The sequence below is a fragment of the Zonotrichia albicollis genome, chromosome 7, assembly GCF_047830755.1.
Source record: "Zonotrichia albicollis isolate bZonAlb1 chromosome 7, bZonAlb1.hap1, whole genome shotgun sequence".
NCBI lineage: Eukaryota > Metazoa > Chordata > Aves > Passeriformes > Passerellidae > Zonotrichia > Zonotrichia albicollis.
Window position 1 is genome coordinate 34,296,836 of NC_133825.1, and position 20,735 is coordinate 34,317,570.

The window sequence follows — 20,735 nt, forward strand, 5'->3', positions numbered from 1 at the left end:
TCAACTGTAAGAAACAAAATCTGTTGGTAACAGTTTTAGTAGGAGTCACTGGAGGCTTCTTACAGTTTGTTTTCATTGTTTTCATTTGTCTTTTAATTTCATGGAAATTGAGAGATGAAACTCTATAAAACTATTTGAAGACTTGAGGTTATTGTTTAGCTGAGCTGTATATGTTGATGTAAGTGGCTTTGATAATTTGAGGGGAAAAATATCATCTGTAATTGGTATTTTTATATAATAGATGTGTACAATGCAGTATAGAATGGAAGAAAATATATATTATTTACAGAAACAAGGTTTTTTTAAAAAGTAATAGAATTATAGCAAGTATCCATTAGGATGTCTTGTGAAAAAGCATAGACTAGGTTGTGACTTCATTAGCAAACTTGAAACCTATGTGTTCATACTGTTATAGAAATACATTTCCCCTGGAAGGAGGCATACATCAAATTGGCAAAGTGTTTGCTCTGCGACCTACAGATCCTGGAAGTCTGCGTAGCAGACATAGTCTTGCCCATGCAGACAACAGCTGTATCAGGCTGCACTGTGCATGACTACACCACTGGAATTTTTCTGATAATGTAGCTCTGAGTATCACTGATTGGTTTATTTTTTTCCATTGTGGAGTAGCAGGAAGACTTGAAGTAGCATTAATTGCAGAGCAGATTTTCTCTGGAGAAGCCTCAGAATAAGCAGGTGATACTATTGTAGAGAGCAGTGTAAAAGGAAACTGAACTGGCAGAAGCATATAATCAGATAGCAACAGGTAAAGTAGTTAAGAAGTATTGGAGATTATATAATAACAGAAATGGCAACACAAGTGGGATTTCCATAAATTCAGAGACAGTCTAATAAACTCTTCAGTAGAAGTGAAGTAAATGACTGGAGACCAAAACTGTAATTCTGATGATACAAGATTTTCATGGTGCAAGGAGAGCACCTGATTAAGAACCAAGGTAATTGTTTCAAATTATGTATCTTCTTTAAGATGTTACCAAAGCACACCACCGTTACTTACTCCAATTACACAGACTTGCTAGATTCTGTGCTTATACAGAACTGCTAGAAGTTTATATAAAGCACAGGACTGTAAAAGACTACTTTGATCATGCCCTGTGGGTCTCCACAATGAGGCAACTCTGAAATGATGCCTGCTCCCTTGCAGCCTACAGACCATGCTAAGAACCACAAAATATTTGTTTCCAATACCCTATAAAAAGGTGAAGGAGATGTAGCACAGCAGAGTGAAGTGCATGGAAGTCAGCATGCCATGAGATAAATCCAGGAGAAGTTGAGAATACCACCAGTATTTTAGTTGCTCAGAGATCCTAACTCCACCACAGATCACTGGTTTTTAACCAAGCACACTGGCAAATGGAGGTACAGAAGCATCTTGGTTTTTTATCTTGTAAACCACCTGAAACTGTATCACCCCCTGTGAGCAGTTTCTGATGCTTCAAAGGCTAACCCCACTTCACCAAAAATCAATTACCTGTGGGGAAAAAAACCAAACCAACGTACCACTTGTCTTGTGGCACAATACATAGTTTATACTATAACAAAGAGTTTTTGCCTTTAAAGCCAAAATAATGTGAATTAGGTTATTTGCACATGAAGAATCAGCTTGGCTGCAGGGCTGTTTATATCTGCTATGTGCTTTAAAAAACCGGAACAAACCAGAAACCAACAGCTGATCACAGTTCACACATTGGGCACTGGGGTAACTGAACGACCGTTTGGTCTGTAAAATTTTCTAAGTTTGTCTCACTTCCTCTGGGAAGTTTCTGAATATGTTTGTGTCTGAGATATGTAATCATGTCTATTCAAAATATTCTTCAAAATAAAAATCCAGAATAGTGACAAAATAATCAAGGAAACAGAGGGAAAATAAATACCTTTTTGAAATAAATATGCCCATCACACTTAAATCTACAGCTGCTTTTAGCTGAAAAGTTTGGATTCTGCTGAGATAGATTGTTGTTTTTATACTTGCAATACCTTTGAAGCCTATAATCACAGTTCTTGAATTTGCTGTTTCCAGGGAGGTATGTCAAACTGGTCACAAGATCTTCCCTCAATGTGTTTAATGGTCAGCTAATAATATGTTCTAAACCAGATATTTTTTCCGTTCAACCTCTGCATATAAGTGACTGAAGTTAAATTGTCTCCTTCATGCTTTTGACAATTTCTAGTCAATTTTTGTTCCAGAGGGTTTTTTCCTTGCACTGACAATCTCCCTCTCCCACTGCTATGACCTTGTTTCTTGTTTTCTGGTTCCCTAGCTGGGAAGAGACAGTGTGTGCTGTGGCTGACCAGTGTTTCAGCGTGCTAAGGAAATGTTTAACAATACAGATCTGCTCATCTTTCCCTTGCTGGAGTCACTTGTTTGAGTCTCTCTTCTTTACTAGCAGCCAATTATTATAAAGTCTGTAGGAACTTACTTTATGATTTCTCTTACTTGTAAAAAGTTCCTGGAATTTAGTTCAACACAGTTGGAACACTGTGTGGCACAATTTTACCTTTCACTTGAAGTACTTCTTGAATGCATTTTTCTTGTTTATGTATTTGTCAATGGCCTAATAATACAGATGTTGGCATTTTGCAACCTGCTTTGCTACTTTACTTTAGGCTATAAAAGAAGAGTCAGCATTAAGAAATGCTATATATGTCCCAGAAGTGCTATTATGTGCTAATATATGGCTTCTTATAGAGAGCTTAGTGAGGAGGAAGAAAAACCCTATTGGTAGAAATGCAAAACCTCATTGCTGATCATTTTCATGAGTAACTGATGGGGATGAGAGTAGCCTGATTCCTATTGTTTCCTATCAAATCAAAGGCAGTTTTCACTCTGAGCATACTACTATTTTTATATGATAAACAATGTTAGTAGTCTTCGCCTAAAAAGCAAAGAAATATGTCACATCATCCCAAGATTATGGCAAAGACTTGGATAATGGCAGTAAGAGTTAAGTTTATTTGCTGCTAGTAAACTACTCATATATATGAGAAAGTATACAAGGTGGAGCAAGGAAAATTCCAACTGGACCCAAATAAATTAATTCACAATGAGGATAGTCAGGGGTTGAGACAAATTGCCTAGAGAGTTTGTATAATTGCCATTCTTACATATACTCAGACTTTCTTTGGATGAAGCTGTGAGCAGTCTGAATTAACTTTAACATTAGACCTGCTTTGAGCAAAGGCATTAGGCCAGGGGATGTCCAAAGGTCCTGCCAACCCAGTTAGTGTTCTATTCTAGATAATGTTCTGCTTGATTGGGAATTTAACACTGGAAATGAGAGATCCCAGGTGGTTATATGTGAACTCTTCTTCCTAGCTGAGTAAGTATGCAGTAATTTTAACTAGGTTGCCTGGAGTTTGAGGGAGGTTGATTTTCCTCTCTGTGGTGTGGCACTGATGAAGTGACATGTGGAGTGCTGTGTCCAGTTCTTAGAACAAGAAGGACATGAAGCAAGTCTCAGAGCCTCAAAGGGCCCACAGGGCCCCAAATGTCTTTAAGGTATTGGAGCACTGTTCATATAAGGAGAGGTGGAGACTTTGGGGACTGCTCAGCTGTGGAAAAAAAGTCTCAGTGGATCTTTTCAGCATATATAATTCCCTGATGGGAGGGAATAAAGATAAAGAAATCAAACTGTTCTCAGTAGTGGCCACTGACAGAAAAAGAGGTAACAGGTACAAATTGAAACTCATGAAACTCTATCTGATAACAAGAAAACATTTTTTTTCCACTATGAAGTTGATCAAAACTGGGACAGATTGCCCAGAGAGTGTGCACAGCCACATCTATGGACACAGTCAAAACCCAGCTGGATACAGTCCTGGACAACCTGCTTTAGCTGGCCCTGCTTGAGCAGACAGGTTGGATTAGATGATCTCAAGAGATGTCTTCCAACCTAAGGAATTCTGTGAACATTTCAAGTTTTTTAAAGCTGTAGAATGTCATTTCCATCAGATGTCTAGAGAGTCAGTATCCAATGAAGGTGAATGCTGTGGTTCTCTCTAAATGCCATTCAGATTGCTTCACAATTTCTATCAAGAAAACTAAGGATTTTTTGTTTTGTTAGTTTCCTAGTTCAGATGTATTCCAGTAATTCTTTCATCTACAAAATACAAGTAACTCTTAGGATAACTGGAGGGTAGTTGGAGACTTGCCTAGAAACAGACTCTAGAGTAGCTTGATAAGGATGTAACATTGTACCAATGTGGATCTTCTTGCAAAGTTAGTATTATTCACTCATTTAAAATTTTGCTGAGAATTTGGCTCTATTGATCAATGTTTATTTTGTCTCTGAAATTTACTTGGGAGCTGACAAAGAGCATTGGTATATTTCAAAAAGTAATAGAACTGCTTTAATGAAATGCTTGGTGTTCACAAGTTCTTGTGTGTCCTGGCTGTTCCTTTCAAAAGATACATTTTATTGATATTAAATGTAAGTAATTACTCTGTTTCACATCAGGATGATACAGTAGTTCTTCAGGGATTTCAAGGATGGTAATGCTTAGAAAGCAGCATTTCTGTGTGTTAGAAAAGTCATATATGTGAAAAAGGACTTGGCTTTTTAAAAAAAGTAAGCACTGTGTTAGAGAACACTGAGGACTTCTGAGAGAAAGTCAGTTGATGAGAGAGTCAAAAGTTGAAGAAACACAGAAAAATGAGAGCAGCTGTATTTTCATTACTCATTTGAGGGCTATAGTCACCAGCTCTGGCATACCATGTGTCCTAGGGTGACTTTATGATACTGTATTGTATCCCCCACCATCTGCTGGTGCTGGGTGTTGAGTTCTGTGCCTTAACACTAGATCCAAGAGCCAAGGGAGGGAGAAGCAGTGGTGTGCAGTTTTGTCTGCAGAAGCTTCACTTCCTCCCCAGATTCCTCTCACTTGGTGTGCTGTCTGCAGCACAGATAGAGGGAGGGAGCTTTCCTTGGCTTTTTAACCTGGTTTCTCATCTGTGACCTGAGTCAAGAAAGTTTTTCCTGGGACAGTGTCTTTTTTCTGGAACTGCTCAGCTTTTCCCTGGTCTGGAACACCAGGACAATTGCTCGGGCCTCCCCCACAAGTGGCACTGCAGCCTGGACAGGCCTGAGCCCTGGAGAGACTGAGCAAGAGCCAAGCCAAACCCACAGAGAACCCTCGGAACCACAGAAGGACTCTCTGAATTTGCCATCTCTTCAGAATAGCGAGAAGTTTTATTGTTTAATATTATCCATTTTCCAGGCTTGTGAATACTTTGCTTGTTAAAGAAACAGCTTTTTTTCCATTTTCTTCAAGGAGATTTTCTCCTGAAGTAGTTGGGGGAAGGGCTGCTGGAATCTGCCTTTTCAGAGGAGACACCTCTTGGGTGTTTTCTCCCAAATTTGTCTAAAACCAGAACAAATATTTTGGCCCCCAGTGTGGGGCTTGAGGAAGTAGAAAAACATCTGTTCTGATTGCTTTTTGGTTTTACTTACCCTGTATTGGGATAAAGCAGTCAGTAGCCATGCTGCCTGAATTTATAACATCTCTCTAGCTTGAGGCACTGATGTCTTTCTGGTCCCTATGCTTAGGCTTGTTTTCTCACCCACAAATAGCTCTAGCACTGTCCCTAACATGTAGCTTTTACACAAAGGCACTGATTAGGATTGCTGTTTTGCTGGGTATGATGATTATGATTTATAGAGGGTTAACAAAGGTACTGAGGTTTGTTCAAAATCTGTATGGTCTGTTGTTTATTCATCTTAGCTTCTGTAGCCTGCTTTGGGGATTTATTGGTAGCTGCACCCAGTTTGTTAGAGGAGGAGTAGGGGATGGGGTTTCCCAGCCCTTCCTCTCTTTCTTCTGCTTTAAATCTGTTATGACACCTTTGAGAATATTTAGTTTCCCCTGAATGTTAAAGAGACCACTTTTCTGGCATTTTATCTGGTAAGCTTCCTCTATACCGTCTGCATCTTGTCTAGAGTGAGGGCTGAGATGTCCAGCGGGGTTGAGGAGGCACCTGACCCAGGCATGGAAAATCCTGAGTGCTGTGGGAAATGGGAGAAAATGGGCCAGACCCTGAAGGAATTTTCTGACCCAGTAGCCTGGGACTTCCTCTGTGAACAAATTCAGAACCCAGATGAGCTGAGGAAATATTTGCAAGAGAACCAGGACACCATGTTTCCTGTCACTAATGGCCCTTATCTACTCTGATGGGCTCAGTTCATTTCTTTATTCTGTTTCTTTCGTAATATGAAATGAATGCCTTATTTGATTCAAACACTATTCTTGTTACCTTTGAACTGCTATAAGTAGATCAAAGTGCTCACATCACGTATATGGACCTGTATGTTTAAATAAACCTGTTGCATGCAGTGCTGGGAGTTAACTATCTTTGAATTTATAATTAATTCATAGGCATTTATTAACATAATTTGCTTCCTGATCATATAAAGCATAAGTACTTAAGGATCTACTTTCCTCTGGTAATGAAATGAGAGCTTCTTCTGTGCTGCTTCTCATTTGCTCTTTATGTTGTGGTCTGGAAAGGTGCTAAAAGCCTCAGCTTTCATCACCTTCAGTCAACATCACCTTGGTACCAGCAGGACTGAGTTCCTGCACTGTGGAGAGATGAGGCAAGAATTTGTCATGTGTGCTATCACTTGCCTGGCATGGGACTGCTTGTCCTTAAAATAGGGACTTCAGCATGACTTATGGGGATCAATACCACTTGTGTAGTCTGCAAGTATCCCAACTGCTGTGTGAGCATTACTGCATGGCCTACACAGTATAATGAATGAGATAACTGAGTTTTTAATGTGCTTGAATAGAATACTGTACATCCATTACCATGTAAACATTAGCCCAGCTGATTAATTCATTTGGAAAATGTTGAGTTCTTTATTTTCTCAAATGGGACACTTGATAAACTGTGCTATGAAATCCCACTTAGAATATAATTTAGTTTAAAAAAAAGTCTTATCCGATGCAGTGGTTTGGAAACAGCCAGGAGAGCATCAGCAGCTGCCTGTTTTAAATGTATGTATATAAGTTTAATAATATAGTAGTATCAAACTACATTTGAGCAGGGCTACTCTTATGCACATTCTGAAATACGTCAAATTCCACTAAACCAACTGAATGTGACTAATGAAAATACTCCCATGATATGTATATAGTTTTTGTTGTCTCTTTCTCTATTTAGTGTTTAGCCTGTGACTTGTCAGTGTGTGTTTTGTGGTATAAAACTGCAAATAACAGGTAACAGTAGAAGGTTTAAACCATCAAAACACAACTCTGTTAAGCTGTACTGAATCCTGAGGTGCATCAGGCACAGCATCCCCTGCCAGTCTGGGCAGGGGGCTGACCCCTTCTCCTCTGCTCTGGTGCAACCTCGCCCTGAGTGCTGGGGCACTTTGGGCCCCCTCAGTGTAAGAAAGGTCTAAAGCTGTTAGTGAGTGCCCAAGGTGGGCTCTGAAGATGGTGGGGGGCCTAGAGGGGAAGCCTTGTGAGGAGCAGGGGGCTCAGGGGGAGACTTCATAGAGTTTGCAGCTTCCTCTTGAGGGGAGCAGGGGGGCAGACACCGATCTCTTCTCTGTGGTGGCCAGTGACAGGACCCGAGGAAATGGCCTGAAGCTGAGTCAGGGGAGGTTTAGGAAAAGGTTCTTCACCCAAGAGGGTGGTTGGGCACACAACAGAGTCCCCAGAGGAGAGGTCACAGCACCAAGCCTGACAGAGCTGAAGAACTGAAGAAGCAGTTAGACAATGCTTCCTGGCACATGGTGTGACTCAGGGATGTTCCTGTGCAGGAAGGGAGCTGGACTTCAATGATCCTTGTGGGTTCCTTCCAGCTCAGGATACTCTATGATTCTGTGCTGCTTCAAAAGATTTTTAGCTATATAAACTTTTGTTCATGTTGTGGAGAAATAACCTCATACAAGATGAACATTTTATTGGGAAAAATCATCCAGATTCTGTTGAATTGCTCTGTCTGGGTTATCATGCATTCATCATTGCACTGTAACTTTAATTGTAACAGGTTTTGATGCACCTGATTCAGACTAGCCATTGAAATGATGTTAATGGAGATCTGTTGCTTGGTAAATATTACAGCAGTAGGACTGGATGGCAGAAACAGGCCAAAGTTATTAAAGCCTTCAGCTGTTGCAGCACTTACACAAGGATGAAAGGGAAGAGTGCACTGGAGGGCCACTGCAAAATGAGCATTTATCTCAAAATGCAGAACAGAAGAGCAAAGATCTAAAACATTTGCAGGTAATGTGGTGGCATTGCAGCTGATATAGGAAATGTCTCCTTATGTTTATCTCATTACTATTATATGTAGTATTAAAGAAATTTTCTAGAAACAGCACAATTGGAAAATTAAGGCAGCATTAGTTTTATGGGTAATTACCTGGTAATATGATGGATTTCTGTGACTAGGAAGGGCAAAAGCAGGTGCACTGAACCACGGGGACAGCTTTTACTCGTGCTAAGCCGTTGGCTAGTTGGTCCCGATTCGAGGAAAGCACACGTATTTTCACGGGATTCGGGCTAACTTAGTGCAGTGTTCAGTGTTTGCGTTTGCGGGCTGGAGAAATGGGTTTAACTTCCACCCTTCCACGGGCAGAAGCTGAAGTTATTTCCAAGAAACGGCGCCGGTGCCCCGGCGGGTGTGCCGAGCGGAGGGCGCCGCCGCCGCGCTCACCTGGGGCGGGCAGCGCCGCCCGGAGCCCCGCTGCCGTCCGGCCGCCGTGCGCGGGCAGCCCGCGCTGCTCCGGCCGCCGCCGCCCCGAGCGGCGCTGCGGGCTGTGGCGCAGCGGGCTCGGCCGGGAGCAGCGCCTGCGCGCCCGTCCCGCCCGCCCCGGGACCGGCCGCGGCAGCCCGGCGGGGAGGAGGGAGCGCTCCGAGCGGGGGAGGCGCGCGGCGCTTCCCTTTCTCTTTCGCCGGGCGCCCGCCCGAGGCCGCGGGGCTGCGCCAGGTACGGCCGGGGCCGCGGAGGGGGCGGGAGGCGCCGCAGGTGCGGGAGGGGAGGGACGGGAGTCGGGCGAGCGGGGCAGAGCCGGGCGGCCGCCGCCCTCTCCGGCCGCGGTCCCGCGGGGCCGGGGCGGCGGGGGGGCTGCTCCCCGCGGGCCCGGCGCGGCCTGCGGGCCCAGCCCGGCGTGGCGGAGCGGGGCGGGCTGTGCCGTGCCTGGCGGGCTGTGCCCGCGGCCCCTGCACCTGTCACCGCGGGCCCCGGCCCGTCCCGGCGGCGGCCGGAGCCCGGCTGGGCGGGGGCACGGCCTCGGAGCGCGGCTGCCGGCGCACGGCGGCTGCTGTTATGTAAATTACAGCCCCGAACGCTGCCAAGTTCATGGCGACGTTGGCCCTCCGGGGCATCGCCGCTGGCCGGCCAGGTTCACAGAGCTCTCGTTTTCCACGTGTGTTACAGGTAGGAAAATGACTCGCCCGGCACAGGAGCAGGAGTTGCAAGCCGTGTCTCAGTGAGACCTGCGGAATTAGGATCAAATGCCTGGAGAAGTCCAGCTGCACAGAGCAGCGCCGCAGCTCTCGTGAACTGTGGACATCGGCGCCTCTCAGACTTGCTTCTCTGGCCCCAAGCATTCTGCCAGCGTTTCCTGCTCCACGAATGGCTACTCAGAGGAAGCACTTGGTGAAAGATTTCAATCCTCATATCACCTGCTATATCTGTAAAGGCTATCTCATCAAGCCAACTACAGTAACGGAGTGCCTCCATACCTGTAAGTAATACTTTGCAAAATAGTCCCTCCTTCATAAGTTTTTTTGTTTATTTCTTTTTTAAATGTTAATGTGTTTAATATGGCCACTGTGCTTGTTTTTGTTTACTGAATTTTTATATTAAATATTTTGAATTAATCCAGTCTCTTCTGAAGTTTCCTAAACACTGGTTTGCAGTCTGGGTTATCTTGAACTGTGTGCAGTTCTGTGCTCCACAGTACAAGAGAGATATGGAGCTCCTGCAGCAGGTCCAGCAGAGTAGTAAGTTGACTTGATCAAGGATCTGGAGTACCTCTCTTCCAAGGAAAGGCTGAGGGAGCTGGGCCTGTTCAGGCTCAGGAAGAGGTGGCTGAGAAGGGACCTTGTTAAGGTGTGTAAATATCTAGGATGGATGTCAAGAGGATGGAGCCAGGCTCTGCTTATTGGTGCCAACAGTAGAACAAGAGGCAATGGGCAGAAAGTGATGCACAGGAAGTTCCACCTGAACATGAGGAAGAACTTTACTATACTGTGGCCAAGCACTGGAACAGATTGCCCAGAGAGGATGTGGAGGCTCCCTCATTGGAGATATTCAAGAGCGGTGTGGATGCAATTCCGTGCCATGTGCTCTGGGATGACTCTGATTGAGCAGAGAGGTTGGACCAGATGACCCAGTAGGCTCCCTTTCAACCTGACCCATTCTGTGAGGGTATGTCAGCTGTGATGGACTTGACAGAGTACAGAGACCCTTTTGTTTGCCCTAGGCTATTGGTGATAGTGCTGGCTCTAACATCTAACATATCACTGTGGCCTGTCTGTCTCAGGTGAGATCATTAGGTCAGGTGTGCTCTTTTGATGATATAACCATGCTTGAAGCTTAAACTGATGTATCTGTTGGCAGTAGGTGTGATGGATACACTAGTCGGGCTAGTCGATACACTAGTAGTGGCCCACATCTCTCTAATGTGTTCCATAGCACAATGCAGAGAAGTACTTGAAAGTGGCAAAATATTTCATTAGGAAATAGATCTCTTTCAATGAAACTGTCTCAGGAAAAGTTGTTTAGGTTGTCTTCTGCTCCTATTACATCATTATACATTGTCATGTATGAATTATATTGAACATATGAAGGGTCCTGTCAAACTCTCTCATCTTACTTTCACAAGCTTATTTACATGCTTGGTTTTTTTACATTTTTTTCTGAATAGCCAGTAGTTTCACTGGACCTCCTTTAGAATTTGACATCTTTCCAAATAACATTTGAAGTCTTCTAAAAGAAGAGTAAGAGGAAGCGTATGTCTTTTGGTAGATTTCCCATTTTTAAACCTTTAATAAATATCAGTTAAAAGCCTTGTCTTGGCATTTCCTGTAGTTGCTATGCAGTGTTGTTCTTGCAGTTGTTAAAGTCTTCACTGTTAATTTTTACAATTTGGTGTTGCATCCCTACTACATGAAACACACAGAGAATTAAAACAATGGAAGCCACTGTGCAGCAGGAAAATTACAGCACAGTGGCCATCACAGAAACATGGCAGGAAAACTCACACAATTGGAAGGATGCAGTGGATGGCTATAAAACTCTCCAAAACGGATAGGCAAGGAAGGAGAGCTGGTAGGGTAGCACCAGGGAGTGTGTTAGGGAGTGTTTTGAGTGTCTAGAATTCAGTGATGGTGATGATGGAGTTGAATGGTCATGGGTAAGAACTGGGGGAATGGCCAACAAGGCAGGTACCACGGTGGAGTCAATGTTAGGAATCACCTAACCAGAATGAAGAGGTAGATGAAACATTTGAGAAGCAGCTGAGGGAAGTCTCACAGTCACTAGCACTTGTTCAGTTTAACAGATGCCTACTGGAAATAGCAGAGAGAAGACAGTCTAGGAGGTTCCTGGAGTGGGTGGAGGATAACTTCTTGACATAGTTGGTGAGGGAGGCCCTGCTGGACCTGCTGTTTGTGAACAGAGAGGGACTGGTGAGTGCTGTGAAAGTTGGAGGATGTCTTCGGGCACAGCAATCACAAAAAGATAGTTTTCAGTTCTTGGAAAAGTAGGGAGGGCATTTAGCAGAACCACTTCCCTGAACTTCTAGAGGGCAGATTTTGTAGCATGGTTGATGGGGTCCCTTGGGAGGCAGTCCTGGAGGGCAGAAGAGTCCAGGAATGCTGTATGTGCTTTAAGGAGGAAATTCTAAAGGCACCAGGAGCAGGTTGTCCCCATGTGCAGAAAGATGAGCTGGCAGGGAAGGTGACCGGCCTGGCTGTACAGAAAGCCTCTCTGGATGTTAGTAAGAAAAGTAGAGTTTCTGAGTTTGGAAGAAGAGGCAGTCAACCTAGAAGGACTGCAGGGACACCGTGAAGTTATGAAGAGGGAAAATTAAAAGGACCAAAGCCCAACCAGAACTTAATCTGGCTACTGCCATAATAGACAATTAAAATGTTTACATAAATACATTATCAAGAAAAGGAGTGCTAAGGAAGATTTTCATCCTTTATAGGATAGAGGGGGAAAATACTGACAAAAAATCAGGAAAAGACTGAGGTACTTAACAGAGGTAAATTTATTAGAGACAGATAAATATATTATTAAATTCTCTCTCTCTTTAAAGAAACTGGGAAATTTCAGTCAGCTATTTTTTATGGTTGAAGTTTAATGAACATTGACAACTTTTAAAAGTTGGGGTTAGGGGGAAATAGTTACATCAGAAATCAGATTTAAGAAAAAATGTTTTTATTGTGGTATTTTTGTTTGCATAATTTATTTTTTTATTTACTTTTGGTCCTATTACAAAACAATAATGGCATAAGGAGCATTCTCTTCTCAGCAGCATCTGCTTCTTTTGTTCTTTTGTAGTTTGCGAGCTCTTCACTGAGCCAGCTCTGTCACTGCCTAGTTCCCAGGTCAGAGCACATGAATTTTCCTGAGTTGCCATATAGTTACACAGGTCTTCTCACCAAAGAACTGCCTCATATTTGGGTCCTTATGTAGAAATGCAGGAAAGATGGTGGTGTTTCTTTAAAGCAAAGTCGAGTTTCAGTTACCAAGATACAAAGATTACAGTGATGGAAAGGAAAATTTAAAACTTGAAAACAGTAGTGATATGCAAATCTTATGTCTGCAAAGGAAAAGGTAATGGAAGAATTCAGGGAGGTACTCTGCTAAGTTATCTTGTAGAAAATATTTAATTTCTTTTTCAAATACAGCTATGATACCATACAGGTATTCAGTATTGTCCAAATAGATACACAGTATGCAATGATTTTAACTGTCCTTTGGTATTTTTCTTGTGCTTACTAATTGCCATGACTGAAAGCAGTGTTGCACAAATGATCAAAATCTGCAGGTATTAATGGTTGAAGAAGCAGTGTAAGTTCATTAGATATTGGGAGTGCAATGTATGACTTTGGACAAGATGAAAAGCATGTATTGACATAGATGTTCTCCAGTGATCATAGGGGAGCTAATGTGATCAGACCACTGCAGGGAATTAGCAGTTCATTTGCATATTCTGTATTTCTGGAAAATATTAAGTCCTGCTCTGAGAAATTAGTGTCTTTTCAAAAAGAGATGTTTCTGCTGGGGCTTCTGAAAACGTTGGGCAGAAAACTCCACTATTCACTGGGTGAATAATACCTAAGTGCAACTTGGGTACCAGAACTGCAAACTTTCCTATATCTGTTGGAAGGAAACAGTTGTGCTAGTGCAGAATTACTTATTCTGCAAATTCAGTACTTCAATTCTTTTTTGCTACTTTCAACAGAATGGTTTTGTCTTATGGACTGAAATCTTTTTTTCTAGTCTGTTACACAGTTGTCAAGGATGTTTTAAGAACCACTGATGGAAGCAGTCTGGATGTGAACTAAAGGGCATGTCCCATCATCTGTCTCCTGAGTCACTCCATTGTTTAGTACAGTGTGCACTTACAAAATCTGCAAAATAAACTTTCCTCAAGAACATTCTTTAGTATCTTAAAAAATAACAGACTGTTTACACAATTGTAGAAATGTTGGTTGAAAACATCAACAAACATCTGGAGGTTGTCTAGGCTAACTTCATGCAGGAGGCAGGTTAGTTGCCAGCACTCTACCAGGTCAAGCCATGTCTCTGTGTAGTTGACATTTGAGTTTCTAAGCATGGAGTCTCCACAGCTTCTCTTAATAACCATTTCCAGTGCTACAGTCTTTATCTATTTTTTCTGAATGTCCTGCCAAATGTCAACATGTGACCATTGCTCCTGTGATACTGTTTGCCACTCCCCAGAAGATGGGCTCTGTCACTCCTGTGACTGCTGTTTAAATGGTACAAGCTATTATTGCATCACCTGCCAGCCTATAGCATGATTTGCTTTTGGCAAATTGCTGTTTCCACTTTCTGATTACATTTTTGTCCCTCACATAGCTGGAAATTGACTCCAAAGGACATGATGTAATCTGCCATCTTCCCAGTGAGCTAGAGGAGGCTGTTTAGCTGCACTTCCCTGGGCCATGCTTCCTCTCTTTATTACAGGTGGCCATAACACACCACTCTTTTCTAGTCATCAGGTACCTCTCATAATCACCCTGATTATGGTGATAGGATTTCATCTTAGTGAATCCTACCTGGCCTGCAGATTTAAGTACATCCAGTCTTCCTCAGTAAGCTTTAACCTGCTGCTCCTTGGCTGTTGACCATCCCTCTCCTTCCCAAATCAAGCTGCTATGCAGGGAGGATCAAGCACTGCCGGTGAAGACCAAGGCAAAAAGATACTGAAGACTTCAAACCTCTCTGTATAAGCTATTCCTGAGTTGTTTCCCTCATTCATTAACAGGCATATTTTGTCTAAGCTTCCTTCAGCTACTTGCATACTTACACAATTCCCTTATGTCTCTCATCAGCTTTAGCTATGGCTGGGACTTGGCTTTCCTACCTTTGTCTTTAAGTGCCGGAGTAGTGATTTTATATCCTTTTGTTTCCCATTCTTGTTTCCACTTCTAATATGATCTACTTTTGCATGTTAAGTAGGAACCATGTGCACTAGGCAATTCTTGTGCACTAAAGAGTTCTTCTGACATAATTCCCTATACAGTGGACTGTATAGCTCAGCCAGCTCTCTTAAGTCTCTTTCCAAGGATAGTCTCTTGGGAAATCTGATGAGCAGTTGCTTAAACAAGCTGAAGTCCTATCTCCTGAAGTTCAGAGTCCTAACTGTGCTATTTAAGTGTGTACCTTTTCTCAAGATCCTCAGCTCACCTCAAGGCAAGCTGCTCTCTGTGGCTGTATTCATCACCAACTTGGCCCTGTTTGTGAACAGGAGATCAAAAGGTGCATTACTCCTAGATGGTCTCTAATATTTGTGTTAAGAAGTTGCCAACCAAGGCAGACTAGGAACTTTCAGAAATATCCTTCCCTGCAGGAAATTTACCAGAGAAATAATTTTCAATATCAAATAATCTTTCAACCAGAGTGGTTTTCAGATTTTGCTGAAAACCTATGCTGTCAACACAAGATCCCAAAAAAACTCCACTGCAGCAAAATTTCTCACCCTCAGACAAGCAAGCTGAGCTGCCTTCAGACTCCTTCTCCTGCAAAAACTTTAGTCAGTGCCATGTAGCAGGGCCTAAATGTTATTTTTAAATAGTTTTCAACACAAAAAGTCTTTCTTGGTTATCACATGCTGAAATTCTCTCTCCCTTTTAACAAAAGAAAATCTAGTGTGACAGTGTCTGGTAGAAGTAATTAAGAAAGGAGTAGTCCCACTTGTATAGTTTCTGAAAAGAATGGTTAAGTGAAGTTTTCTGTCCTGTTTTTAAGCAAACACTTTCCCGAAAAGTAAGTGTTTTTAAAGCAGGCTTAAGGTAGATAATTAAATACTTCAGTAAATATACCAAATGCCTTGTTGCACCTCTGTGCCATCAGTGAGATGGGTTTGATGTTCCACTAGCTGTGCATATCCTGTGCCCTTCCTTTGCTCACTGAATCAGAGTGATTAACTTTGAGAGAGGAAATCTTTGGAAGAATTCAAAGGATGAGTTCTGACAAAGAATTTGTACCACAATTAACTAATTAAACGCTATTTTGTAGAATACTTTATTTTAAAAATGCCATATGAAGTTTTATTTAGGTCCCTCATTAATCAACATTTAAACAGTAACCTGGATGGGTACATATGTATGTAGATATTCACAAAAGAGGTCCTTTTTCTGTTTGTTTGTGACATACAGCACAGTCTTGGCACTTGTATCTATGTTTTTCATCTGATTATGAAGATCTGAAAGAATGTGTGAATCAGATATCTGTGTGTTGGAAAACAGCATTGTTATGCAGCCAGCCAATTAGCATATGTCACACAAGTACTTTTATCAGCCATAGAAAGTCATCTTACATGAGTTTAACTATTATTGTGTCTCATCTGAAATGTCATTGTACGACTTTGAAATTCAAATTCTTATTTCACTGGCATGTGTAGCATATACCTCAAAATTCTGCAAACTGTACATTTAGGTTAAGCAGTTTTCTTTTGCCTGTTTGCTGCCCTACCATGACCTACAGCAAAGCTAATGAAACCATGTTATTTTGTTAATCTGTACTGGAAGCATTTAAGGGTTTTGATTTGGAGTTTGTTTTTTTCCCTAAGGTGGTGAATTAATGATATTTGTAATTTAATTGTGTTTAAGGATTCCCTTTTTGCCTACCTTTTTCACCCAATGTTTAGATTTCATCCTGTTTTCTGAAACTGCAAAGAGATAGGCTTTGAAAAATGTTCAGTGTTTTACATTGAGAGTAACAGAGGACGATTATACCTATCATATAGGAAAATATTTGGTTGATGATCCCACTAGGAGTATCATGTATCAGTTCGTTATTCTTCCATGCTAGAATTTATATGCATTTTTTACCTTTATATTCCTTTTGGTAAATCACATTTAGTTGTGATCAGCAAATCCTCATAGCACCATAACTCTACATGAGAAAAAGCAAAAGTTGGTTGGATTACTTCAGTATTGATTTACAGTTTCAAGGGGGTTTTTATGGTATTGAGCTGGTTGTACAAACACATGATCCAGATCTCAGTGTTTATTGAGAAACATCCATATAGGACTGGAATAAGGTTCCTTATGATGTCTTCTCATCATATGTTATGTTCTACTCAGAGACCTTTCCTATGCTGGAAATGAAGCTCTTCATTAATTATTAGGTCCTTTCTTGGACCATGCATGCCTTCCAACAGTGTTGTCTCCTCTGAGAAACAAAAGGTATAGAAAGAGCACAAAAATGTATTCAGACTGAGGAATTTAGTTCCTTTCCATAAATTGGTTTCTATTATAAAAATTTCTTCCATTTACGTTATTGTTGATATTAGCATGCTTTATTTTTAGCAGTGTTTGATGTTTGGGAGATTTTATGGAGTCAATTATCTGACTTAAATCAGTGTATTAGTTTTTGATCCCATGGCATGGAGTTCTTCTGAATAGTAATAACTTCAGATTTCTTCTGGATGTAAATGAAAGCTATAGCTCAGATAGGCCCTATTTGTCTTTAGTTTGGAAAACAAACAAAAAACCTAGGAAGCTCAAATGTAAAATATCTTTACAAGACAACTCAATGCAGTAAGAACAGTGTCATCTCATCACAGACTTCAAGAACTTCTCTGACATGAGTGGAGCAGAAATCCTGGCAACAAGTGAAGGGAATTAAATTCTCTGAAGAATTTCAGAAAGTTCTTCTAAAATGCAAGGAATCCTTTCAGAAGGAGGCCAATTCTATTGCTTACAGAAAAGAAACCAAATCACTCTGCTAATGAAACAAAGCCTGTTCTCCTTTTGAAGAATTTTTGTGCTGATTCTCTGAGTCTCTGTTGCAAAAAAAAATTCATAGAATGGTTTGGGCTGGAACAGACCCTTAATTAGTTCTGACCCTCCTCTCATGGACAAGGAGACCCTCCACTAGTTCAAGTTGCTCAGAGCCTCATCCAACCTGGACATTTTCCAAACAAGAGAAGGTATGGGGTTGTGTTTATCAATTCTGAAATTAATATTGAACAGTTGTACAAATTTTCCCACTTTGTTTATTCTTGATCATTTTAACTCAGGCTAGAAAGACACCATAGACATGCTGCTGTTTATACCAGACAGAAGGCTTACCAAAAACATAAAGACTAACTCCTTCCTTTGTTACAGGAGTTAGCAGATGAAACTCCATTGAAAAAGAGTTGTCTTTAGGCTCAGCTTGTATGAAGTCAAGTTAGAAGAGGTCTTGAGTAAGCCAAACTCTTCTGTTACTTACCTCAGTGACTGTTATGTGAATTTCCAGATGGCAGTAATTTACATCTGTGTTAGACTCCATGATTTCATCATCATACTTGCTCCTCAGCCCTTTTCTCCCCCACACTCTTTGAACTGAGGTTTCCAACTAATGGCACTTCTGAGACAGCCTGTGACTGTGAACGTGGTGGTTCATTGGTATTGTCCTCACCCGCCACTCACCCATGCACCTTCTCCTGACAGAAGCAGTGAATTCAGGTAGATATAGACACTGGGATTAGGAGCTATCAGGTGCTGCAGCTGAAATGCTTAACTGACAGAAGAGTTATTTTACAGTTCCTTGACAATCTTGGGATGTAAAGTTAATGTCTTTATGTTAGTGATTTAAAGCAGTTGGAAGAAACACCTACATGGAGGTTTAATATGTGTGCGTTATCAGCATCTGCTGATTTGATATAAGCCTTTTGAGCATTCTAAGGCAAAGACAAATATAGGCTTTGTTTGTTAAAGGAAGTTCAAGATTCCTAGAGTCCTATAATTAGGATTTACCAACTTGTTTAGAGATGTTCATACTTCTTTAAGTAATTGATGAAAAAATTTACAGTGTTTCAGCAGAAAGCATATTGCAGTCACAGCAGTCCATTTATTTTTTCAGTCCATTTACTGATGAATTTGCAGTTCTTATGTCAGTGTAGGTGAATTAATAATAAGAAGAGGGTAGAGTTTATCTCCATCCAGAACATTGTTGTGCAGTAATATTAGCAGGCATATTTGTTCTCATCAGCTTGGCTTCCATAATTAATGACATTAAAATCTACAGTCTGTAATTGATCATTTGGAAGCAACAGTAGTGTAGCACCTTGTTTAGTTTACTTTCAGTTGATTGGTTTTTAAATTCACATTGCTGTTGCTTTGGGTTTATTGATACTTGCCATGGTCCTGATCCTGATTTTTCATTATGAGGTTCAAATATTAAATGTCGAGTGTACATTCTGTCATTGCTTTGGAAAGCACCGTGTCAAAAAGGAAACACTTTGAACCTGTGTACAATTTCTGTAATCTTTTTTCTTACATTAAGTATTTAAACCAGTATTTTCAGCTGCAAACAACACCATTGAACTGATGTAAGTTATTTCAGATCAGCTGAGGTGATGGTGGAAGTTCCCCAGCACCCACCTGAGAACCTGCCCTTTAAGGTGGGACAGGCTTTAAGGTGTTCTTAACCTGCTCTTTAAGGTGGTGGGCTTCATGTGTTGTGATGCTGGGAGAATTCTAAGTAGCAGAAATATCTCATAATTTAAAGTGCTTGTCCAACCTGTGCTGCTGAGCTTGGTGTCCCAGTGGAGCAGTACTAAGAATGGTTTTGGGGAACTAGAAAGGGATAAGATACATTGTAATTATTTACTTTACAACAATACTCTTTTATTTCTGATGTATGAGGTAGCTACCACATATCATTAGGTCATAGTCGAGCAATATTATTTGGATTTTTTCTAAGTGGGTTTTTTCTTTTTATTTTCTCCTTCTCTGTCTTAGTTTGTAAGACTTGTATTGTTCAACACTTTGAAGACAGCAATGACTGTCCCAGGTGTGGCAACCAAGTGCATGAGACCAATCCACTAGAAATGTTAAGGTAAGAATCTATTTCACAGCATTTGCTGAAATGCAAGAACAACAACAAAAAAAAATCTTTGTTTTTATCCTAAAAGGGCAATAATTGTTTTGCTTATTTTTATAATCTTCTAAGCCATGTAGGTTGTCATTTTCTCAGCTCCCACTACAGTCTAAATTGAATTTTTCAGATTTAGTAAAAGGAGGAAACATAAGGGAAAGACACAGAAATAGTGCTTCTATTGTACAAGTTAAAAAAAATATCTCTATTAAACAAATAAATGAACCAGATAGCTTTTATTCTTTACATGAAATTAAATTCTAGAGGGTTGTTTTTTGAAATTATTTAGGGCATTCCAAACCTCATGGCAAATTTTTATTTTTAGAGCAGCATATAGAAAATGAATCATGTTAAAAGCAATGTTTTTTAAGGTATAAGTCCACCAATCTGAATTGAAATCTGCTGTAAAATTAATGAAAAGACACTCATAAAAATAAGTTTTTACATTAAAAATACCCTTTTTTGCGTTTTTAATATTAACACACCTTTTTAAAAAAATTATTAAATTCTGGATTCACTTTTAGTGGTGCCATGTTGGAACAAAGATGATAGACATCCAATAAGATAGAAAAGTTTGCAAATGTCATCATAACTGGAAGAACTTCATGTTTTCTTGGAGTGATGAAGGCTCTCTGTGCCCTCACTCCCAACACTACCTCCGCCCCATCCCCCAGTATTATTGTTTTGTAATACTGTTGTGAACTTAGAAGGACTTATTCTTACATTAATGTAAAAATATAAATTTACATCTGGAATTTACAAGGCTTGGTATAATTTTCTGATGTCATTGGTTTTGTTACAATTTGTCATATATTGCATTGATTTTTGCTGATCCATGTGTGCACAACCATTCCCAGTTATGTACCAAGAGCATAACTGAAAGAGATTCAATTCAGCAACTGTAAAGGGTGTTATTGGCCTAAGACTTTGTCATCTGAATATTTTTGGGAGGGTGGGGCTGAGCAGGTTCATGTAGATTATTTTTCTGATTTCCTGTTGGTTTCTGAGGTGCTGTGTGAGTCATAACAGAATATGCTGTAGGCTAATAATAAGCTGAAAACAAAAGCATTTGAAATACTTCTTTTATTCTCATAGGACCACTTTATATGAGATGAAAAATGCATTTTCTGAAACA

General features: G+C 40.8%; 1 protein-coding gene across 7 annotated transcripts in view; it reads left to right on the forward strand.

The window, feature by feature from the left end:
- The window catches only part of PCGF5 (polycomb group ring finger 5), a 65,666-nt gene that overhangs the window by 22,595 nt on the left and 22,336 nt on the right, over positions 1–20,735 (forward strand). For 4 of the 7 annotated variants that reach the window (XM_014275684.3, XM_014275685.3, XM_026799584.2 and 1 more), the window contains 2 exons: positions 9,407–9,716; positions 19,465–19,561. In XM_014275684.3, the coding sequence (XP_014131159.1) occupies positions 9,605–9,716; positions 19,465–19,561 (209 nt within the window). In that variant the 5' untranslated portion in view covers positions 9,407–9,604. Of the gene's footprint in view, positions 1–8,022; positions 8,251–8,724; positions 8,957–9,406; positions 9,717–19,464; positions 19,562–20,735 lie in introns of those variants that run through there. The other 3 variants (XM_074544981.1, XM_005481229.4, XM_014275687.3) reach the window with 3 other exon arrangements.